This window comes from Syngnathus acus, chromosome 11 (assembly GCF_901709675.1).
Source record: "Syngnathus acus chromosome 11, fSynAcu1.2, whole genome shotgun sequence".
NCBI classification, from domain to species: Eukaryota; Metazoa; Chordata; class Actinopteri; order Syngnathiformes; family Syngnathidae; genus Syngnathus; species Syngnathus acus.
The window spans coordinates 3,790,575-3,810,546 of NC_051096.1; the positions used below are offsets into that span (position 1 = coordinate 3,790,575).

The window sequence follows — 19,972 nt, forward strand, 5'->3', positions numbered from 1 at the left end:
TACAAACGTAGACTTTTTATTCCACACTGACAGGTAAAAATTCAAATTGTGGAAAATCCAAAGTCCCACACACCTGACGGCCATCAGGTCCATTAGGACCCGAGTGGGCGGCTTAAAAGCAGCAACGTGTTTGTGCAGAGCTTGCAGGCACGGAGCAAGTCGATCGCTTTGAGTTCGTTTGTCCTGCCATTGTTGCGTTGACCCAGGCTACCTGCACAAATGGCTTGTGGAATTTATTTGGGGTAAGTTAAATGTGTGCCCATGGGAATCTTTTAAGTGTCTAAGGTGTTTTTGTGTGCAGGATCTTGCTCCTTTGCTTTCTTGGAGCAGAACATGTTCGCTGTTTGTGGGCTTCTCAAGAAGGTGAGTGCAAACACTGACATTTGCCTTTTGGATGGTTAATTAGAAGACTTGAGTTAATTGGTAAAAGTAATCAGGACAAATTTAAAATTTCTAGCTCTTTGGAATCTGCTGAATTGCAGCTGTGACCTAAATAGTCCTGGATGTACTCTAAACACTTCCTGAATGTTTATAGAAATGCTCCCAGATGTATGCAAGTAACCTGAAGATTAGTGAAGATGCATTTTTTTGTTTGTTTTTGCAGCTCAAGGCGAGTCTTATGTTGGCTTTGTGCAAGATAATGACAACGACGGCAGTCTGAGCCACGCCGGCAAGCCTCCCCAGAATAAATTCAGACAAATCTCCCGTGTTCAAGCCTTGGCCCAAAGTGGTAGTAGTGGTGGAGTCTCCACTTATGGCAACCAACAGTTTCTCGGTGGCTACTCATCACTCAAGGTGGTTCGCCGGCCCCCCGTGGCCATGGCCGGCGAGAGAATCGTTCCTAAAAAGCCCCGCCTCTCAACAGACATTGCAAGTTCGGGCTCTCTGAGCAGGTTCAAACCACACCAATCCAACATTGCAGTGGGACAAGCTGAAGAATGGAAAAAACCAAACGGTCACCACTCTAGAGGAAAGTTTCCCAACTTGCAGAGTTACGGCATGCGCAAATACTCCGCCAACATGCAAACGTCTGCCAATGCCGCTGCCACCAAAGTCCTGATTGGTCAAAAACCTGCAAGACATCAGAAAAAAACCTCAAAGCACAACCATGGCCAGATGGTGTTCCAGGGTAAACGACAGCAGCTGACCGGTGGGTTGTGGGAGGCGGGGCCTAACGGCCAACACTACGCGCACACAAATGTCCTGAAGATCCCTAGCCAATTCGGTGGCTACGCTATCAGGCGCCTGAAGGACCCAGTGGCCCAGAAGAGCTCAAAGCCTATTCCCTACCATGCTCACCCAGAGACCAAGTGGACCAGAGTGAAGCTCAGATCTGACCAGGGGAATGTCTACTTGAGTGAGATTTCTTCACATTCCGAACATCAGTAATGAGCAACATTTTATTATTCTGAAAATAAAATGATACTTATTTACTTTCCTGACTGTTGCTTCTTACACTTTGACATGTTTTGGAAAATGTTTAAAATGACATTTGAGCCACAGAGGAAGTGTGCTGATGCAATGTGTAATTTTGAAATTCAATGTAAGACAAAAGTCTAACCTATCATGAATGCTGGTTAAATCAAGGTTCATCTTCAAATTGATAAATGTTGCACCGAACTTACGATTCAATTTGATAAAGGGTTTCATCCAGCGGCACTTCAAGATAGATACTTTATTGATCCCTGAGGGTAAATTCAATTCCAAGTATCCACACGGAAGAGTGGGCACAAGGTTAAAAAACATATGCAGTAGTTACATAACTAGTAGAAATATGAATTAATAATTCAATACAAAGCTGATAAACAATAGAAATGAGAAAAAACACAAACAAAAGAGAATTTGCAGTACATACCTGTGATTAAATGAACAGCAGATGAAAGTGTCAATATATAATCATTTATTTCCCGATTCAAGGTCATGACCGTGAACGCACCCCTAACCCCCGCGACGAGTTGGAAAATCTCAGATTGATAAAACATCCGCAGCGTCACATTATAGATCAGTGGTTCTTAACCTTTTTCCTTGTTCGCACCCCATTCAATTCAACCAGTTCTCGCACCCCTAACCCTAAATGATTATAATTGGTTTACTTTACAGCTATAAGGCTTAATTAGTATTATCCCTAATGCCAATTAACACAATGACTTCTTGATTTCCAGAATTTGTCACTTTTTTCGGTTACCTGAGCATTATCCCCGAAAAATTTTAAATTTCCCCCAGGGTATCCTCGCAACCCCTAAGAAGCATTCTCGCACCCCTGGTTAAGAACCACTGTTATAGATGTTGAAGGATGCCAACCGCCCGAGGAAGTACATTGTCCTTTCTTGCACAAAACGTCCACGGAAACAAACCAGTCGTGTTTGTCGACCCCCACCCCCATGAAAAAACTCATATTGGCGTACTTATTCTCACGGGTTGATTTAGTTTGGGTGACCAGACGTCCTCTTTTCCCGGACATGTCCGACTTTTCAGCCCAAAAAATATGTCCGGGGGGAATTCCCCAAACTGACCAGACGTCCTCTTTTCCGGGACATGTCCTACTTTTCAGCCGCAAAAATATGTCCGGGGGGAATTTCAAAAATTGTCCGGGATTTTGTTCGACTGCTTCAAATGTCAATAGAATTGACACTCCGTTCCATTTCACTCTGTTCCAGGTTTCTCTGAAATCTTTCGCAAATCTCCTCAAATCTAGCCACCTTGCTGATTGAGTGTGTGTGTGAGGAGGAAGTAGGCGAGCAAGGACATGATCAGTCTCAGTTGACCTCTTCATAAGGGATACCAACCACTTCCCCTAATTGCATTTGTTTATTTCTTCATTCAAGTGCTGTGTTGAACTGCTACATCAAAAATACCTTTCTGGTGGTAGTCATGACTTTCAAAAAAAAATTCGAATTTTCCGTGGCAAGGTGGTCCAGTGGTATAAGATTTGGCCTGGTGATCAGGAGACCCGGGTTCGAGTCCCGCTGTGTAACATTTACACATAACACAGAGCCATGAGTGAGATTCGAACTTGGTTCTCCTGTACTGAAGGTAAAAGCTTTAACCACAAGACCAACTGAGATCTTAGAAATCGAGTCTAATTTTCCGTATTTATGCATTACTTTGAACATCTACCTTAAATACAGAAGAGAAATGCGCGATTTCCATGGCAATGTGGCCGAATGCTAAAATTCTGCGCTTCTGATCGGACGACCCGGGTAAAGACTTAGCCTCCTAATGACAGAATCCCTGGTTCGCGCCCCGACCATCCCATCTGATTATACTTTGCCGTTTTACTCTCGCTTACGCTACAAGCGTAAGACTTTTTTTTTTTCACCCTCATGCTTGTTAATGACGTCATCACAAAAATACTATTTAAGACGTCACAAACGCGACAATCATTCTCTTGCTCACTTCAGACAGCGTCACGTCGTGCTGGTCCACCTGCTGCTCCGCACGCTTTCCCACAGCATGCAGCGTTGAAAACTTTGACAAGGTGACTTTTCGCTATTTCTTAGACTTTTAAAACTAACTGCTTTTTCTCTCTTTCAGCGCCAAGGTGCAGTTTGGAAGTGCTTACGCCTTGCTAGCATGCAAGCTAAAAAGGTTTCTCTATCGTTGGGAGTTAATGTCTTCGACGACCTTAAATTGCATCAAACGCCGTTTTGCCGAAGGTAAGACAAAACGTTTGCATAAATTCACAACAGAATCAAATATTTTGCTGCATGCGCATTAATTGTCTAATTTGTCTACAGGTGCAACTCTTCAAAATGAGCTTAATAAAGTAAATTCACACTCCAACCCGTTTAATCAACTGCATCTAATAGTCTCATTTCTGTCCACAGGCCTGCATCTGCCACAGAAGAACCAGATTGACTGCAAAAAAGGCAAAAATTCCCTTTTTATTTGGACATTTATTATTAAACTAACCTTTTTTTTCTTTGTCTGCAGGTTTCAAAATGGCCGACTTGCTGTCCTGTGAGCCCTTGCTTCATGAGATGTTTGCAAGTACTCTTGCTGAACAAGGACTGAAAACTTAGTACTAGATGGGTTGTAACGTTACTGTGTATTTCAGGCCAATAAACTGCGACTGGAGAGAAGTCCAGAGCTGCCCCTGCTTCTATTGGTGAAACACACAAGCACAATTTGGCCAATTAATTTCAGGATGTTTATTTTCTTCCAGTCTTGTCCACCAGGTGGAGACAAAGGACCTTGTACCTGCTGCATGGATTGACTTAAGTAAACGCTCCAGGTTTGAACATTGAATGACAAACTTGACAAATCAATATACTTGACCTGTCTTTTTTTTTGTTTCAGGTGGTGGGTGCAGTCAGTCAAGAAACGAGTCATGATAAATTTCCTGTCCAACATGCTGACTGGTAACAAAACTTAGCAAAAATTTGGCACCATGGCATGTTAATACTAACCTGCTTTTTTTCCTTTCCTGCTGGGCCAAAGAATTCTCAAAGTGTGCCAAAGGTCCTCAAGGTGGTCTCCATTTTCAGTGTTGAGATGTGTAAATCAACTTGACTGTTCCCTTTTGTTGTGTGCAGGTGTAGCCGTCCAGGAGAGCCTTTGCAACATTTCAGAGTTCGTCCTCCTGTTACTCGTGCACAAACGACCTAAAATCTTCAGCGGAAGGTTCCAGCCTACATTTAAAAATAAAAACAGTAAACTTACTAATTTGCATCAATGTCATTGAAAACACATTGAGAGGTGTTTGATGAAGTTTTCCAGTACCTGGCACTTAGGTTTTGGCCCAGTGAGCGATGTCAGATGTTTGCATGTGCTCACTTTCCCCCTGGTGGCACTGTGTGCCATTAGAAGTGATAGGAGAGTTGTACTCGCAGCCATCTTGTGGTGTAATGTGACATCGCACATCAGCTCCTCAAGCACAACACTGCATACTCACATTACGTTCCAATTGCAGGTTGCCGCCCTTTCCACATGTGCCACAATGCTGTCGGGTGCACCTCTGGGGTCCAAACCTCCATATTCCTGTCAAGTAAGCAAAAAAAATGAAAAAGTCGTGAGTCGCACTAATTGACACAAAAGGTTTTTCAATTTTATTCATTCATATCAATTAATTCTATTCGGAGAACATATAGTTGCCCTTTTAATGTGTGAATTCCCACATGTGCCAACACATGTAATAGATTTGTGTGAGCAATCAGCTCTACGCCTGACATGCAATGAGCACCTCAACCAAGGTTTCAAAGTCTTCAGACTGAAAAGACTCTTATCTGTCAAAATACTAAGTAGTTCAAAATTGGTCAAACTGTAAAAGGCAACAAACTGTCTAATATCATGCCTTTATCTCTCCTTGTGAAAATACAATTTCAAATATGAATACTGCGTTTAATTTTGAAATAAATGCTTCCAATGCAGTCAGTTGCTAGGGTTTTAATGACTAAGTGTTTCCGGGTAATTAAAAGTGATTTCATGTGAATGATGTAAACAAACTAACAAGCTCCTGCAAGCCATTTACCAAAATGTTTTTTTTTTTAAATTTTTTGTTAAACTATTTTCTTGGCAGCTTTAATGATACATTCTTCTATTTTTAACACTATTTAACATCGAATATCACAAACTATGAAAGGACCGAAACAGTAATAGAATACTCAACTATAGAGCATTGGTGCCCTCTGCGGGAAACATGTTGTACTGCACCCACGCCACTTATTTAAATGTCTTGACTAAAACTTCTTTTTAAATTAATTTGTTCTTTTTTGTTAAACTATTTCCTTGGCAGCTTTAATGACACACTCTCCTACTTTTAACACTAACATCGAATATCACAAACTATGAAAGGACCGAAACAGTAATAGAATACTCAACTATAGAGCATTGGCGCCCTCTGCGGGAAGCATGTTGTACTGCACCCACCCCACTTATTTAAATGTCTTGACCACAACTTCTGAAACTTATGTCCAATCTACTGTTACCCACTACCTAATTCACCTGGCAACCGTCGAATAACTCAAAGCACGGATTAAATTATCTTTACAAAATATTATTACGTCTCATTAGACTGTGCCGGTGTTTCGACCTTCTCTAGTCACCGAAATCATAATAAAAAGAAGGAAAAGCAACATGCAGTACCTTTCGAAAATATGTCCAAGTAGACGATCAGCAGCCGACGTGGAGCCTCCATCATCTTTTGCGTGGAAAACATACAAAACAATGTTTTGTATGTTGTTTTGAAAACAACATGCAGGTCAAACAGTTCTTGATTAACGTTTGATCGACAGCTGAGTGCCACTTGTGGGCGTGCTCTCTGTGCATACGGTAACAGAGAAAGGTCAATTCAAATGTAGCCAAGCGCGTTTGACAACCTGGCAGAAAAGCGGAATGACATTTCGAACAACAGCGCCACCACATTGGTATATTTTCAGACTAAAAAACATCTTTAACATCCTTGTGCACCCCTGATTGTACAAGGACTTAAAGAGAAGTGTTCATCGGACAATGATGATATTGTTTTTTTTTCTCGTATAAGTGTGGATAGTTGGATCCCAAACACTTGTGTTTACGATAGTCTTTGAATCTACCAGTGACGTCATCTTGTCGGTGTGAAATTAGCAGCTGTCACATTTTTTGTTGCGGGTTCGTTGGAACAAGTACGACTCCTATACTATTTTTACGAGGTAAGTTCAGAACATATCCGTAAGATAAAAAAAATAGGATAAAATTGGCGTGCTGGGGTTGCTAACTAGCACTAAACCAATGCCCACTGCGTTGCCTAATGAGGGGGGGCTTGGTAGCTGGAATGCTAATCCAGGTTACAACCACTGTCCCCTTTTGACAAATTGTCAATATTTAAGCGATATTGGACATTACATTGCATTTTAAGAGATTTTAAGGTCTAAAAATCGTATGTACAACCCCATTCACGTATTATATATGAGCACGCTGTGATTGACCGTCAGATTGTGTGAGCCTAATTTCCCCTAATGTTGCTCAATGGATCATTCAAAACGAAAGCTTGTGTAGGTCAAAACAAGTGATTCAAATCTCACATTTCATTATTTAGATTTGTTCACCATGGCCCGCGGACATCAGAAGTTCCAGTCGCAGCAGAAGAACGCCAAGAAGCAGGCAGAGATGAAGAAGGCGAAGGGGCACGACCAGAAGACGGCGGCCAAGGCAGCGCTTGTCTTCACCTGTGCCGTGTGCCGGGTAAGTGTTTAAATTTAATTTCGTTTTTTGTTTTAACTGGGTGATGAGCGTTGTTAACACATTTTGTATTTTAACTTAACATAACTTAAGTCATATTTTGTCAGTGTTCCAAAGTTTCACTGTGTTTAGAATTGGCAGTTCATGCAGTAATGTGGTCTGTGTTTCTCTTCCACACAGTCCCAGATGCCTGACCCCAAAACCTTCAAGCAGCACTTTGAGAGCAAGCATCCCAAATCACCTCTCCCCCCCGAGCTGGAAGGCGTGGAGGCATAAAAACCAAAGTGTCCGCCACCCTTTGCCCTCCTCTCTCACTTGGAAGATGACTACTTCGGTGAGGCTCCTCTTGTACCAGCTGTGCACTCTTCTTGATTCTTTTTGATTTAAAACATTAAGAGTGATGTCGCCAAATGGGAAATGAAAAGTAAATGAACCATATAGGTTTGATTTGCCGCCCGGTGACAAATGAAGACTTCTTGATGTGTCCTGCACATGGAATAATTGTCTGCTGAGCCATCATCGTGACGGTTATATTTTTTTCCCCCTAGCGCTGCTCTTGCGCCAGGGTTCGACCTGGTTTGGGGGCCGTGCACGTGATTTCAATGACTTCTATCGTAAGAGGGGTCATAGTGCTAACACGTGTCATTGTTTAACACTGTATTGGTCTCACCTCGCTAATTCTAAACCTCAATATTGGCTCGTCACTAACTGGCCAGGCTGCTAATAAAAAAAATACAAAATAAAAAAAAGCAAAGATTTAACAATTTACAGGGAAGTGTCAGGAACTGGAATGTATGCTCACTGTATTATAGTGTTTTATTAAATTTTACTTTGTGGTACATCGGCCTCTTGGTTGAATTTATTCCTACATTTGTACAGTTAGTAAAATCAGTGAAGCCCCAGGATGGGTAAAACCAAAAGTGGCGCAAAATGAAATTAGCTGGATTAATGAGGTGAAAGAATGAATTCCCAGCAGTTATAGGTCATCTATTTTCAGACACAGCCTTGTGGGAACTGCACAATTCCGTTCTCAACGTTAAAATTCAGGCTCGGGAAGTTGTTGTGGCAACAGCTTTTGTGAGTGCATTTTTTTTTTTTTTTTTTAAGGCAGTTCAAGGAAGTTTCCTTGCCGCAGCTGCCGACATGGCGAAACTTGAAACCCCACCCAAAACGTCACTGGCAAAACCTGATGAATGGAGCACAGTTCCCACGTTAGTCACTTAGGAAGCTTTCATCAAAGATTTTTCTAGCATTTGCTGCTCTGTGACATGTGGATCTGAAGGGAGAAAATTGGAAGACAGATTTAGAAGGGAAGTTCGGGAAGGAAATGAGAACAAAAGCAGGTTTAAGCAACGGAAGGATGTAAGGTTAAATTAATAAAAACCGGTATGGCAAGAAGGGAATAAAGGAAAGAATGTAGAAAAGTAGGTTTGAGACAAAGTTAGAATTCATGAACAAATTGATGTGATGGATACAATGAGCAAAGGAAATAATATTTTTTAAAAAAAGAACAAAAGGACACTGGAATGAAAAGTAACATTGTCAGAAAAGTCAAAACAGAAAAAGAAATATTTTTTTATAGTTTAAAAAATGCCCACCCACTTTCTGTATAATATATTTTCGGTAAATGCTTCAGCATATTCCTCATTGTATCGCCATTTTCCCCTCCTTTCTGCAGTTGCCCTGGCAACCGGGTGGTGACGTCACCCGTCCCAGCGCGACCCTGCTACTTCGGCTTTGATTGGAGGGAAACCCCGTGGACGAGCCGGAGCACGAGCGAGCGAGCGAGCGAACGAACGAGCAAGCCATCATCAGCTGTGCGTCCCGAGAATCAGGAATCGGGAGTCAGGAAACAAGATACAAGCGCCGTTTTAACGACCACCACAGGTTAGTCGCAGTGGAGGCGGGGGGGAGTCCCCGCTCCAGCGCACCGACAGCCGGGCCATTTCTCCGTCGATGCCGGGCGGGGTCGTAAAAATGCAGTCAGGGCTAGCGGGGGGAGGGTTCCGGCTCGGGCTCGCTTGAATGGAGAACCGCGGTGGTGATGCTCGCTCATTGTTCGGCTGGCTCGCGCGATCGCGTTGCACGGCTTCGTTTCCCTCCTATTATCCGCAAATGACGACGATTCTTCGTGTGCATTGAATTGACCTTGAAACAACCGATCTGCAATGATCGACTTAACCCAACTACGGTATTTTTTTCGGGCATGTTTTCCGGGAAGCCGAGGGGAAAAAAGGGCGTTCACTAGCGACTAGCGACTGTGCAAGCTAGTCTCCTTTCATTTCCACGTCCCACCAGCACAAATGAATTCTCACGAGAACCTCCGCGCAGTGTTTTAAATGCACACATTTTACATTCCATACTAGACTAGTGGCTTGGGTGTGTATTTTTGTCGGGTGCAGGTGTGTATGCCAAACCTGGTTCGCCGACATTCCACAGAAGGGCGCAGGTGGATGTGACTCACAGGCTAGTAGTGCCATTTTGACTGTAAATGTTCATTTTCTAAAGCGGCCTTCTCGAGTCACACGGTAAGACGGCGTCTCATTTTTTTAAACCTTTTAAAAGAGAGTAGGGGAGATGCTTACTTTTGCATAAGGTACATGTTTTTACCTGTCGTCAAATGACGGCTACCATTTTGAGAAAAGGTCCTCGCTCGTGGTGTGCCACTTGACAATTTCATCTGTCAGTCAACCATCCCTGAGGATGTATTGAATTTAGGAAAAAAACTATTTTCGGTTCGACCTATTTCAGTTTTTTTTTGGTGTTCTTTCTGTAACACCCTAAGATGGTTGCCTGGGTTGTTCGTGGATGGTACAGAGTGTCCTTGTCGCATGACTGTTTTACTTGTAAAAAAAAAAAAAAAAAAAAAAGAAAATAAAATCTGTCAACCTCACCTTGACACCTGTCTCCCCCTCACCTTTGTCATGTCGAACACGCGCTTGCAGCCAACGCAGCAGCCATGTCGGACAGGGAGACCCTGGTGCAGCAAGCCAGACTGGCAGAGCAGGCCGAGCGCTACGATGACATGGCGGCGGCCATGAAGGAGGTGACGGGGAGCAATGATGAGGAGCTGTCCAACGAGGACCGCAACCTGCTCTCAGTTGCCTACAAGAACGTGGTGGGCGCCCGAAGGTCCTCGTGGAGGGTGGTGTCCAGCATAGAGCAGAAGTCGGAGGACAGCAACAAGGCCACCCTGGCCAAAGAGTACAGGGTGAAGATCGAGAAGGAGCTCAACGACATCTGTAACGAAGTTCTGGTTAGTAACATTCAAACTTTCATCAGAGATGATTCTAAGTGTCCTTTTGCGAAGAAGTATTGTAGTCTGTTGACCAGCATTATCATGACCAAAATGTTTTCTGTCTGACAGGACCTGCTCAACGATCATCTGATTCCCAAAGCTTCTGCTGCCGACAGCAAGGTCTTCTACCTGAAGATGAAGGGCGACTACTATCGCTACCTGGCGGAGGTGGCCTCTGGGACCGAGAAGGCCGGTGAGTCAAATGTCCAAGCTTGGCTCAGTCAAGGACATTTAGCGAGAGGAAAAAAAAAAAGACTTTCCAGTACTTGGAATGTGTAATTGTGATGGTTTCAATTTGCACCCTACTGACAGAAATCATCGAAAACTCCAAAAAATCCTACCAGGAAGCCTTGGAGATCAGCTACAGTGACATGCAGCCCACTCATCCCATCCGCCTGGGCCTGGCTCTTAACTTTTCCGTTTTCTACTACGAGATTGACAACTCGCCCGCAGAGGCCTGCAACCTCGCCAAAAAAGTATTGAACCTTTTGCGCCTGTCAATTTTCTTTTTCTATGCTGAAGACGACTGTTTATAAACGCTCGTCCGACTCGCTTTGCAGGCCTTTGACGACGCCCTTGGCCAGCTGGACTCGCTCAACAGCGACTCGCACAAAGACAGCACCTTGATCATGCAGCTGCTCCGTGACAATCTGACTGTGAGTTGCCTCGTCGCTTTCCTACGTGTGACTGTCATCAACTTTTTTTTTTTCTTCTTCTAGTGAAGCTTACTCAGCTTTCTCATAGGCGGAAATGAAGCTGCCTACTGATTAACATCTAAAGACATTTTCAGATTCTTTTTTTTTTTTTTTTTTTTTTTTAACGTGAGCTCGCTCCTGCTTGTGTGTAATAAATCTTGTCAGATAGTACCATTTGTAGCCAACTTGGGCTCACAAGCATAGCGGTGACTCATAAGATTTGAGGGTGTGGCTGTGAGCAACGTGCCATTTCCCAACGTTTGTGTCATGAGCTGCTGTATTTGACCCTGGCTCAGCGCTTGTGTGTATTTTATTTAATTTTTTTTTTCTCAATGGCAGCTGTGGATGTCCGACGTACAGGCAGAGAGCGACGAGACGGAAGCCCCAGCGGATGCGCCGGCAGAGGCAGCAGACAAGAACTGAACTCCTCTGTAAGATGAAAAACAAAACAGAAAATACTTTTTTTTTTTTTTTAATTATTACCTCTCACCAGCCTAAGTTGTGTGTGTGTGCTCGTGCGTGTGCTCATACATGCACATATATGTATGTTTACGCTCCGCTCACAGCGTGTAAAGTACAGTATGTTCATCGAAAGAACACCTCCACTGATTTTTATTTTTGAATGAGCATTACTCAATGTGTCAAACAATGTTTTTAGTTAAGTCTATGTATCCCCCTTTTTTTATTATTTTTTTAAAGTTCCAAATTAGACCGTAGTTTATGGTAGCAAGCTGCCACTGTTACAGGACAAAAACGAACCTCAAACTATATTTTGATACTTTGTATGTTTTTACTTGAACTAGTGTGACACTTGGGTCCGCAAAAAAAAAACTTTGAAACACATCAACTGAAACAAAAAAATGGTCATCCAGGTCTGATACTTGTCCGGTTTACACACGCACACAAATCCAGGTTTCATCTGACAAAATTAGTGGTTAGGCCGTGGTCAACGTTTGTCGTTTTCACGTCGCCCCGTTGTTACTTTTTACGGAAGGTACATGCGTCACACTGGCTCAGTGGGTTCTAGATGCGCTCGAGTAGCATACATGCTAAGGTTCTTTGTGTGAATGGACTTTTTTTTTTTTGTGTCCAACATTTTTCTTTTTTTTTATGTGACAGTTACGTTCCATCACGCTGCCATTTTCTTCCGTTTATATCCTGCATACTTTGCCTTTTTAACAAAACAAAAAACGGCCTGATACTGTAACTTTGTTTTGCTACTTTTTCTATCAAGGTGTTTATTTTGTATTACCTATTTGTGTGTATTTTATTCCCTCTTTGACCCCAGGAATGTATGCGTTTCTCGTAGTGTGGCGTGAGAGGTAGGTGTGCTTTGAAATTGGCACTTATTTTATTTTTTTAAATTTGATTTTGCTTAGAATTTAGCTTGAACCAAGTGAAGCATTTGCGCCGTCCGTTTTGGAAGTCAAAGTTGATGCTAATTTGCTAAGTAACTAGGAAACTGCGTTTTGGACCATTTAGTCGACACAAATTAGTGCTGGTTTCTTCTAATCAATGGTGGGTAAAAAAAAAAAAACTATGGAAATTAAAAAAATAAAATAAATGGGATGTAGGATTTGAAACATGTTGCAGGTAGCACTCTCAAAGTACGTTATTTGGTTGTGCTTTCATGTGAAACCAATTAAAACATTAAATCCAAGTATGTTGTGCTACACGTGTTCTGCTTTTGTGTTCACATGACTGCAATCACTACGCAGACTTTCACATCAACACCTCTGCAGCCGATCTGAGGAAAAGATTGTTTATGGAATGTGGTAAGACAAGTAAGAAAATCTTATTTAGAATGTTATGTCGAAATGTACATGTTACAATATAATTATATTATATTTAAACGTGACGTAACTAACATAAAGCACTTTGTCAAATAGTACTCCAAATGTGTACCTTTTCAAAGATAACTATAAATTTTAACTTGGTATTATCAAAGAAATGCCAATAAAATGACAGATGGGAGAGAATCGAACGACGTTAGACCAAATGGCCACTAGATGTCGCTAAAACTCAAGTATAAGTGAATCTCATTTCGGGGAACAGCTAAATTGCAAAAGGACGAATAAAGTATCAAAACTGGACTGTGTCTGTGTAATTTGGTGTATGTCGGCTTCTTTGGAGAGTTTTAGGATATGTTGGCAATTTTTGTCAATTGTGGACTTGTAAAAGCTCTTTGTGATTACTTAAAGCCTCTTGATTATGCGGACCGTTTTGTACATAAATGCACCCAGTCATGTTTATTTTATTTATTTGCTCTCAGAATGTACAAAAAAACACCTTCCACAAAAATGAACAACTATACCCCCACCAAAGCGTATTATTTGACCTTTATTAAGGCGCGCGGTTCTTCCTAATATTGTAACTACTGTCCAAAACTCACTTTTGTGTCCCGGAAATGCGTCTGAAACGTCCGAATAAGGCACGAAAGTACGACGCGTGACGTCCAGGCTATTATCCCGTACGTCTTTCTGTTACTTTTTCATGATGTAATAAAGTGCCAATTGTGCTCAATCCACGGTGAGGTGATTTTTTTTCTTTTTATGTGACGTTTGTGACTCGCGTCAGTCACATGGAACCGGTGAGCCTTGACAACTTGGAATAAGTAAATAAAAAAATATATAGACACAAGAGCTCGTCGGTGCTTTCACATAACCCCTGAGGGGTTCGGTAATTCACCGGTGGAAAACAGGGACGGCGCTACACCGGGGGTCGGGGGAGCCACAGCCCCGTTAGAAATCTGTGCTGCTGCATTTTATGTGATTTTATATTTATTTCAAAATATGTATGTAGCAATTTTGTCAAAGCCCTGACAAAAACTTTTTCTCCCAGCCCGAGGAATTATTGACACAAAAGAGTTCATTTTGATTTTTGGCCAACCATGGCCGCACTATATGTGGGCGACTTGCACGCGGATGTGACAGAAGCCATCCTTTATGAACGATTGAGTCGAGTGGGAATCATTTTGTCCATCCGCGTGTGCCGAGACATGATGACTGGGCGCTCACTGGGATATGCGTGCGTCAACTTCCAGCAGCTTGCAGACGGTAAATAAGAGCAAAGACATAACACAATCATCCATTCTTGCACATTTAGCACTCAGTGAGCTTCACAGTTGACAGATTCCAGATTTGAGTCTCAACCCGGCCCTAGAATAATAGAACTTTATGCAAAAGTCTTGCTAAGCACTAAATGACTAACCCAGTGGTCTCCATACCCCATTTAACTAAATTATATTTTAATATAAACCAGATTTTTTTATTTTGTTTTGCTTCCCACAGCTGAACATGCGCTGGATACGATGAACTTTGAGCTGATCAAGGGCCAACCCATGCGTATTATGTGGTGGCAGCGGGACCCTTCGTTAAGGAAGAGCGGCGTGGGCAACATCTTCATCAAGAACTTGGACCGCTCCATCGACAACAACGTCCTGTACGACATTTTCTCCTTCTTTGGCAACATCCTGTCCGGCAAGGTATTAAACAGTTTCACACAGTCGCCAACAAACGTTTAATTGAACGTGACAAACAATTGAATGCAACTCAGATTCAGCTTCTAGGCCACGCCCCTTAAATGCTACAGTATGAACAGTAAAAAAAATCTTCTATTCCCCTGTAGAAATTAAATTCAGGGGTCAAGGTAGAAATATATTTGTAGACGTGCATCAAATTGCCAATTTTGCATCGTTTCAATTTCTAATTGGATATTCAGGAGTGTTGAAGAACACTTTGCTTCTGCTGTAGGTGGTCTGCGATGAGAACGGCTCGAAGGGCTACGGCTTTGTGCACTTTGAGACTCAGGAGGCGGCCGAGAGAGCCATTGTGGAGATGAACGGCAAGATTATTAAGGACAGAAAAATGTACGTTATTTCGTTCGCAACAATTGAACCTACTAGAACAGCTCAGCCTTATTTGGTGTTAGTTAATGGTGGCAGGTGGGAGGTTATGTTGTGAAAAGACGACTGCCTACTTTTTACATTTGATCCCCATTTGAACAGATTTGTGGGCCACTTCAAATCCCGCAAAGAGCGCGAGCCCGAGCTGGCCGTCCGAGCCAAGGAGTTTACCAACGTCTACGTGAAAAACTTTGGCGATGACGTGGACGACAACATGTTGAGGGATATCTTCAGGACCTACGGTCAGTCGGTTCCTCCCGCAAGTCTTTTGTGAGCGCCCTGGCTGGTTACTTTACTGTCCTGTGTGTCGCTTAGGGAACACCACCAGCGTCCGAGTGATGATAGACGAACGCGGCTCGTGTCGAGGCTTCGGTTTTGTCAGCTTCGCCAGGCACGAGGACGCCCAGAAGGTAAACCGAAATGGGGGTTGCCAGAGGTGGCGGGATGTCAATTCATCTATTTGTTATGGTTGCCACGTTAGGCGGTGGATGAGATGAACGGGAAGGAGTTTCACGGCAGGATGATTTACGTCAGCCGCGCCCAAAAGAAAGTGGAGCGCCAGGCCGAGCTCAAGCGCATGTTTGAGCAGATGAAACAAGATCGCATCTCGCGCTACCAGGTCGGTTTGTAACAAACAAAACGCTTTCTTGAACATAAACATGGACACACAACATTGTGGAGTGACCAGATCAAATTTTGCCCTCCAGGGTGTCAACTTGTACGTGAAGAACCTCGACGACAGCATTGACGACGAGTCCCTGCGTAAAGAGTTTGCGCCCTTCGGAGCCATAACCAGCGTCAAGGTACCGACCGCCGCAGCCCTTTTTCACGCCTTGCCAGCCGCTGACTCGGCTGGAAATGTCCAGGTAATGACGCAGGGCGAGCGCAGCAAAGGCTTCGGCTTTGTCTGCTTCTCGTCTTCGGAGGAGGCCAGCAAAGCGGTGGCGGAGATGAACGGCCGCATCGTGGCCACCAAGCCGCTGTACGTGGCGCTGGCCCAGAGGAAGGAGGAGCGCCAGGCCTACCTGACCCGCCAGTACATCCAACGTATGACCAACACACGGCCCGTGCCCAACCAGGTCATCGGCCCTTACCAGGCCGGGCCGCCCCCGGCTTACTTCATAGCGCCCGTTCCTCAGGCGCAAAACCGCAACCCCGCTTACTTTCCGCCGGCCGCTCAGGTGGCCCAACTGTGTCCAAGCCCTCGCTGGGCCACAGCAGGTACCCGCTTACGACAAGCACAGTGGCTGCCTTGTGGTTCCTCAGAGTTCATGCTTTGCTCTGGTTCATATTACGCAGACTACCAGAACATGCCCGGCGCCGCCCGGACCTCGGCACCGAGCCCGCCCAATTTTCATTCTGCCGCCCACGGCGAATGTGCTGGTCGGTCCTCATTCATTCCTAAATCCTCCCAAAAGTACAACCTGCTTCTAAATAGATGTCCTTGCAGCCTCCCAGAGTCTGAGTCCCCGACCCGACTCCCCGCTGTCCCCCGTGTGCGTGGTTCCTCAGTACAAGTATGCCCAGGGAATCCGCAGCTCTTCCAACCACATGCAGCCTACGCAGGTAAATGACTTGAGACAAAATTGCTACGTCCATATAGAGTTAATTTCCTGCTTCTTTTTGCTTCCTCGGCCTTCTGGCTACACTCCGAAGCCTCTGACGGCCTCCGTTCTGGCTTCTGCTCCCCCACTGGAACAGAAGCAGATGCTGGGTAAGCCTGCATGATCAAGTCTGCAGATGGAAATCTACATTTAGGACATAACAGAAAATTCAGCACCCTGGAGTCACTGAGGAACATAAAATTTAATGAGCATTCTCTTTCCCTTCCAGGTGAGTGTTTGTTCCCACTCATCCAGAACATGCATCAAGACCTGGCAGGGAAGATCACCGGCATGTTGTTGGAGATCGACAACTCGGAACTCCTCCACATGCTGGAGTCCCCGGAATCACTCAGTTCAAAGGTGAGAAGCGCTTAAAACGCCTGGCCGACAACAAAATGAGCTCACAAATTGTTTGTTGTAGGTGGACGAGGCTGTGGCCGTCCTTCAGGCGCATCAGGCCAAGGAGTCGTCCCAGCAGGTTTACTGATGCTCCACAAATCCCACCCAAGGTAAAAAAGGCATTGTGTGGAATTATCACGTGTGGAAGGTGCTTTATATTTTCCACGTTTTGTGATTTTTCTCATCAGTGAGGATGTCCTCAAGCTATAATGTACTGATGGCAGGAAGTGAAGGATCTGAGCAAAACACCCCCAAGCAAACAAAAAACAGATAAGAGGAAAAACAAAAGTATCAAAATACAAGTAAACAACATTTAAAAAAAAAATGAATATAAGTAAACAAAAAGTAGGAGAATACCAGCAAATGTAAAAAAACAAAAGTCAGAATACAACAGAAAAAAAAATCATACAAGTAAACAAACCATAAAATAGCAAATCAAATATGAAGAAAAATGTCAATACATTTTATTAGCTAAATGAAATGACAACATTGAAATATTTTTCTATGAAGGGGTTTTGAAGTGAGTCTTTTGTGCCGTTTTATATATATTTGTACTCATTCGAAATGTTTGAGCTGTACCAAGAGCCACTTTGATTTGACTGCCCGTATTTTTTTCTATTTACTTATTGAGTAAACATTCCCATGCTGTTTGTATCCCCTTTTTTTTTTTTTTTTTTTTTTTTTTTTAAATTCCTTAGATTTGGTTTGCTCAAATGGCCAAGTCAAATAAACATCTCTCCCACAAACAAATTGACGCTTCCATTTTACCGTCAGTAAAAACCAACCCCCTGCTCCTATTGGTAGAAAAAAAACCATAGATACACATGCTGCTGTGTTTCAAGATTTTATTGCACATCTTTGGTTTTGGAGATGAAATCGTCCATATCACAAAGGTACGGAAACACGTGTGGAGTCCAAAAGGGAGTCAGTCCATGGCTGCAGATTCCCTTTTTGACTTTTTAGTTGGTCAGGGCTTTGGCCTGCTCGGTCAGCTGCCTGAGGATGGCCTCCATCTGCTCCTGGAACTTCTGCACCATGGGCTGCATCTGTGTCTGGATGTTGGTGGCCATGGGCTCGATCTGCTCCTGCATGCTGGCGGCCGCTGCCCTCATCTGCTCCTGGACCTGGGTCACCATGGGCTCAAACTGGTTCCTCTGCTGCTCCAGGAAAGCCCTGCGACACAAAAGCATATCATCAGCACCTCCCCAAAATTTGCGGCAGGTTGTTGAAGAATATTGTCTGAAGGTGTGTTTTTTAATTTTGGGGTGTGTACTCACTGGGCCTGGCTGCTCAACTCCTGAGTGTTGATCAGCTTGGTCAGCTCCTCGGTCATCTTGTTCTTGATCTCCTCGAATTTCTGGCTGATAACTTCCAGCTCAGTAGTAGTATCGGCGGCAAGGCTCCCTGTGGAAATGACAGTTTTTTTTTTTTTTTAGCGACTGTAGAAAGATTGCGTCGTGAAAATATTGTCCTACCTTGAGCCAGTGCGATCACAACAAAGGCGGCGATGATGAGTTTCATGGTTGCAGTTTGGATGAGACCTGGAAAAGATTTTCAGGCGTCTTATTTTAACATGTGCTACTACAATTTGTAAAACAATCTTCATGTGCAGGATAGAACATACCTGAGGTACTGGAGGATTCGGACCGGATGATGGTGGCTCCTTGCCCGTTTGGAGCCTTTCTTATAGTCGGGGTAGCAGTGTGCGATCCTGATCGTGATTGGCTGAGATCTAGATATCGGAATGCAATTGGACAGGTTGCGGCGCTGACAAAACATTATTGTGACCCTTGCTGCTGGTAGCTCCACTTGGCTAAAGTGAACCCAAAGTCCAACTGCGTCGGTGTGTTTGCGTGTGTTGCGCAGAGTTGTCTTATCATGTTGACCGAAGCAAACTTGATGACTTGTGAGTGAATGATGACGCAGAGGCCAGGACATTTGGTCCTACCACATAAGCTTCCTGGAAAACACAATATATCATTTCCTGCCTGGTGCCCTTAATCATAATTTTTGTTAATTGGGCTTTTATTATTTATTTATTTATTTATTGTACTTTTAATATTTATTTAATGTTTATTATTTATTATTTATATTATTCTTTAAAATGTATCAGGGCTATCCCGACCATATTTTAAGGTATCGGTCTCGTAGAAACTGCTAATACCAGCCACCGATACTCAAGTAAAAAAAATAATCACAAATTATCCATTCATTAGTTTCTTCAAAGTACAGTAATAATAAAATAAATATTAACCTCCAATGTTTTAAATGGTCCTCCTCACCTTAAGCTTCATTATATAATGCGATATCGGTGACCGACTAGACGAGCATGTGGATGCAAACCTTCTACCTTTGCTTGCCAGGTGTCGTCTTTCTTTATCTTTATGGCTCCTTGTAAAAAACGTCATTAATTCTCAATCACACTCCTGCCAGGCCTCTTGCTATTTCTTTTTTATTCAACGCCAGGAGCCCACGTGTGCTCGTAAATAAAACCCCTGGCGATAAATCCCTCTTTGTGTGCTGAAATTTCTTAATGAAAGACAGATGTTGGGAATTGTGGGAATGCGGCATGTTTTTTTTTTTTTTCTTGGGGTGGGGGGCTTCTAACTGGCCGGTCAGAACAAAACTGTTCAACATGAAATGCTAACAATCAGCATCTCTGAGTGTTGATGTTGTCATGCAGTTAAACATTGATTATTTGCACGTTAGAAAATTATCAGGCATGCTTCTTTGGAAACCACTCATCGGTTGTGCCAACTTCAGACTGACAACAACAAGCGAACAAATTGTCCCTAAAAGGACAATAAGCTGTTTAGCTGTGGTTATTAACAAACACGATATACCACAGCTGCATCGGTTTTACATTTTATGCATGCTTTTGCGACTTTAAGAACTTTTCAGACCTTTTAGCACA

General features: G+C 43.3%; 5 protein-coding genes and 1 long non-coding RNA gene across 10 annotated transcripts; 4 read left to right on the top strand and 2 right to left on the bottom strand.

The window, feature by feature from the left end:
• The first annotated feature begins 40 nt into the window (after positions 1-40).
• On the top strand, positions 41-1,435 carry LOC119130076. Its single transcript, XM_037263580.1, has 3 exons — positions 41-242; positions 302-363; positions 605-1,435. Exons 1-3 carry the CDS (start codon positions 220-222, stop codon positions 1,387-1,389), a joined length of 870 nt encoding a protein of 289 aa, XP_037119475.1. The 5' UTR covers positions 41-219; the 3' UTR covers positions 1,390-1,435.
• On the bottom strand, positions 310-6,256 carry LOC119130081. 2 transcript variants are annotated; one of them, XR_005099358.1, is made up of 4 exons: positions 6,085-6,256; positions 3,913-4,980; positions 3,306-3,835; positions 310-320 (listed from the first exon to the last, which is right to left on the bottom strand). It is a non-coding gene; the product is annotated as an uncharacterized LOC119130081 (long non-coding RNA). The 2 variants fall into 2 exon arrangements; XR_005099357.1 differs by having other exon boundaries at positions 3,306-4,980.
• A 56-nt stretch (positions 6,257-6,312) lies between these two features.
• On the top strand, positions 6,313-8,974 carry znf706 (zinc finger protein 706). 3 transcript variants are annotated; one of them, XR_005099355.1, is made up of 4 exons: positions 6,313-6,629; positions 7,016-7,161; positions 7,339-7,492; positions 8,837-8,974. XR_005099355.1 is itself a non-coding variant. In XM_037263588.1 (3 exons), exons 2-3 carry the CDS (start codon positions 7,027-7,029, stop codon positions 7,432-7,434), a joined length of 231 nt encoding a protein of 76 aa, XP_037119483.1. In that variant the 5' UTR covers positions 6,314-6,629; positions 7,016-7,026; the 3' UTR covers positions 7,435-7,891. The 3 variants fall into 3 exon arrangements, 1 of the variants encoding a protein (XP_037119483.1); XR_005099356.1 differs by lacking the exon at positions 8,837-8,974 and adding an exon at positions 8,266-8,655; XM_037263588.1 differs by lacking the exon at positions 8,837-8,974 and having other exon boundaries at positions 6,314-6,629; positions 7,339-7,891.
• On the top strand, positions 8,851-12,711 carry LOC119130077 (14-3-3 protein zeta-like). Of its 2 annotated transcripts, none has more exons than XM_037263581.1 (6): positions 8,851-9,045; positions 10,104-10,414; positions 10,526-10,649; positions 10,769-10,932; positions 11,017-11,112; positions 11,491-12,711. In XM_037263581.1, exons 2-6 carry the CDS (start codon positions 10,118-10,120, stop codon positions 11,572-11,574), a joined length of 765 nt encoding a protein of 254 aa, XP_037119476.1. In that variant the 5' UTR covers positions 8,851-9,045; positions 10,104-10,117; the 3' UTR covers positions 11,575-12,711. The 2 variants fall into 2 exon arrangements, with proteins under 2 accessions (XP_037119476.1, XP_037119477.1); XM_037263582.1 differs by lacking the exon at positions 8,851-9,045 and adding an exon at positions 9,566-9,686.
• A 1,212-nt stretch (positions 12,712-13,923) lies between these two features.
• Positions 13,924-17,460, top strand: LOC119130070 (polyadenylate-binding protein 1-like). The gene is made up of 13 exons (XM_037263575.1): positions 13,924-14,207; positions 14,442-14,635; positions 14,904-15,019; positions 15,158-15,297; positions 15,371-15,465; positions 15,537-15,674; positions 15,763-15,858; positions 15,922-16,276; positions 16,355-16,438; positions 16,506-16,769; positions 16,889-17,019; positions 17,081-17,168; positions 17,247-17,460. Exons 1-12 carry the CDS (start codon positions 14,042-14,044, stop codon positions 17,144-17,146), a joined length of 1,845 nt encoding a protein of 614 aa, XP_037119470.1. The 5' UTR covers positions 13,924-14,041; the 3' UTR covers positions 17,147-17,168; positions 17,247-17,460.
• A 429-nt stretch (positions 17,461-17,889) lies between these two features.
• Positions 17,890-18,721, bottom strand: LOC119130079 (type-4 ice-structuring protein LS-12-like). The gene is made up of 4 exons (XM_037263587.1): positions 18,683-18,721; positions 18,534-18,599; positions 18,336-18,462; positions 17,890-18,231 (listed from the first exon to the last, which is right to left on the bottom strand). Exons 2-4 carry the CDS (start codon positions 18,577-18,579, stop codon positions 18,018-18,020), a joined length of 387 nt encoding a protein of 128 aa, XP_037119482.1. The 5' UTR covers positions 18,580-18,599; positions 18,683-18,721; the 3' UTR covers positions 17,890-18,017.
• Positions 18,722-19,972: the final 1,251 nt, after the last annotated feature.

Excerpts from the sequence above, each read along its gene's own strand:
- LOC119130076 (XM_037263580.1), top strand. The coding sequence starts at position 220 with ATGGCTTGTGGAATTTATTTGGG. Across the intron at positions 243-301 it reads GCTTGTGGAATTTATTTGGG|GATCTTGCTCCTTTGCTTTC; the intron begins GTAAGTTAAATG and ends TTTTGTGTGCAG. Across the intron at positions 364-604 it reads TTTGTGGGCTTCTCAAGAAG|CTCAAGGCGAGTCTTATGTT; the intron begins GTGAGTGCAAAC and ends TTGTTTTTGCAG.
- znf706 (XM_037263588.1), top strand. The coding sequence starts at position 7,027 with ATGGCCCGCGGACATCAGAAGTTCCAGTCGCAGCAGAAGAACGCCAAG. Across the intron at positions 7,162-7,338 it reads TCACCTGTGCCGTGTGCCGG|TCCCAGATGCCTGACCCCAA; the intron begins GTAAGTGTTTAA and ends TCTTCCACACAG.
- LOC119130077 (XM_037263581.1), top strand. The coding sequence starts at position 10,118 with ATGTCGGACAGGGAGACCCTGGTGCAGCAAGCCAGACTGGCAGAGCAG. Across the intron at positions 10,650-10,768 it reads CTCTGGGACCGAGAAGGCCG|AAATCATCGAAAACTCCAAA; the intron begins GTGAGTCAAATG and ends CCCTACTGACAG. Across the intron at positions 11,113-11,490 it reads TGCTCCGTGACAATCTGACT|CTGTGGATGTCCGACGTACA; the intron begins GTGAGTTGCCTC and ends TCTCAATGGCAG.
- LOC119130070 (XM_037263575.1), top strand. The coding sequence starts at position 14,042 with ATGGCCGCACTATATGTGGGCGACTTGCACGCGGATGTGACAGAAGCC. Across the intron at positions 14,208-14,441 it reads CTTCCAGCAGCTTGCAGACG|CTGAACATGCGCTGGATACG; the intron begins GTAAATAAGAGC and ends TGCTTCCCACAG. Across the intron at positions 14,636-14,903 it reads GCAACATCCTGTCCGGCAAG|GTGGTCTGCGATGAGAACGG; the intron begins GTATTAAACAGT and ends CTTCTGCTGTAG.
- LOC119130079 (XM_037263587.1), bottom strand. The coding sequence starts at position 18,579 with ATGAAACTCATCATCGCCGCCTTTGTTGTGATCGCACTGGCTCAAG. Across the intron at positions 18,463-18,533 it reads TGTGATCGCACTGGCTCAAG|GGAGCCTTGCCGCCGATACT; the intron begins GTAGGACAATAT and ends TCATTTCCACAG. Across the intron at positions 18,232-18,335 it reads GAGTTGAGCAGCCAGGCCCA|GGCTTTCCTGGAGCAGCAGA; the intron begins GTGAGTACACAC and ends TTTGTGTCGCAG.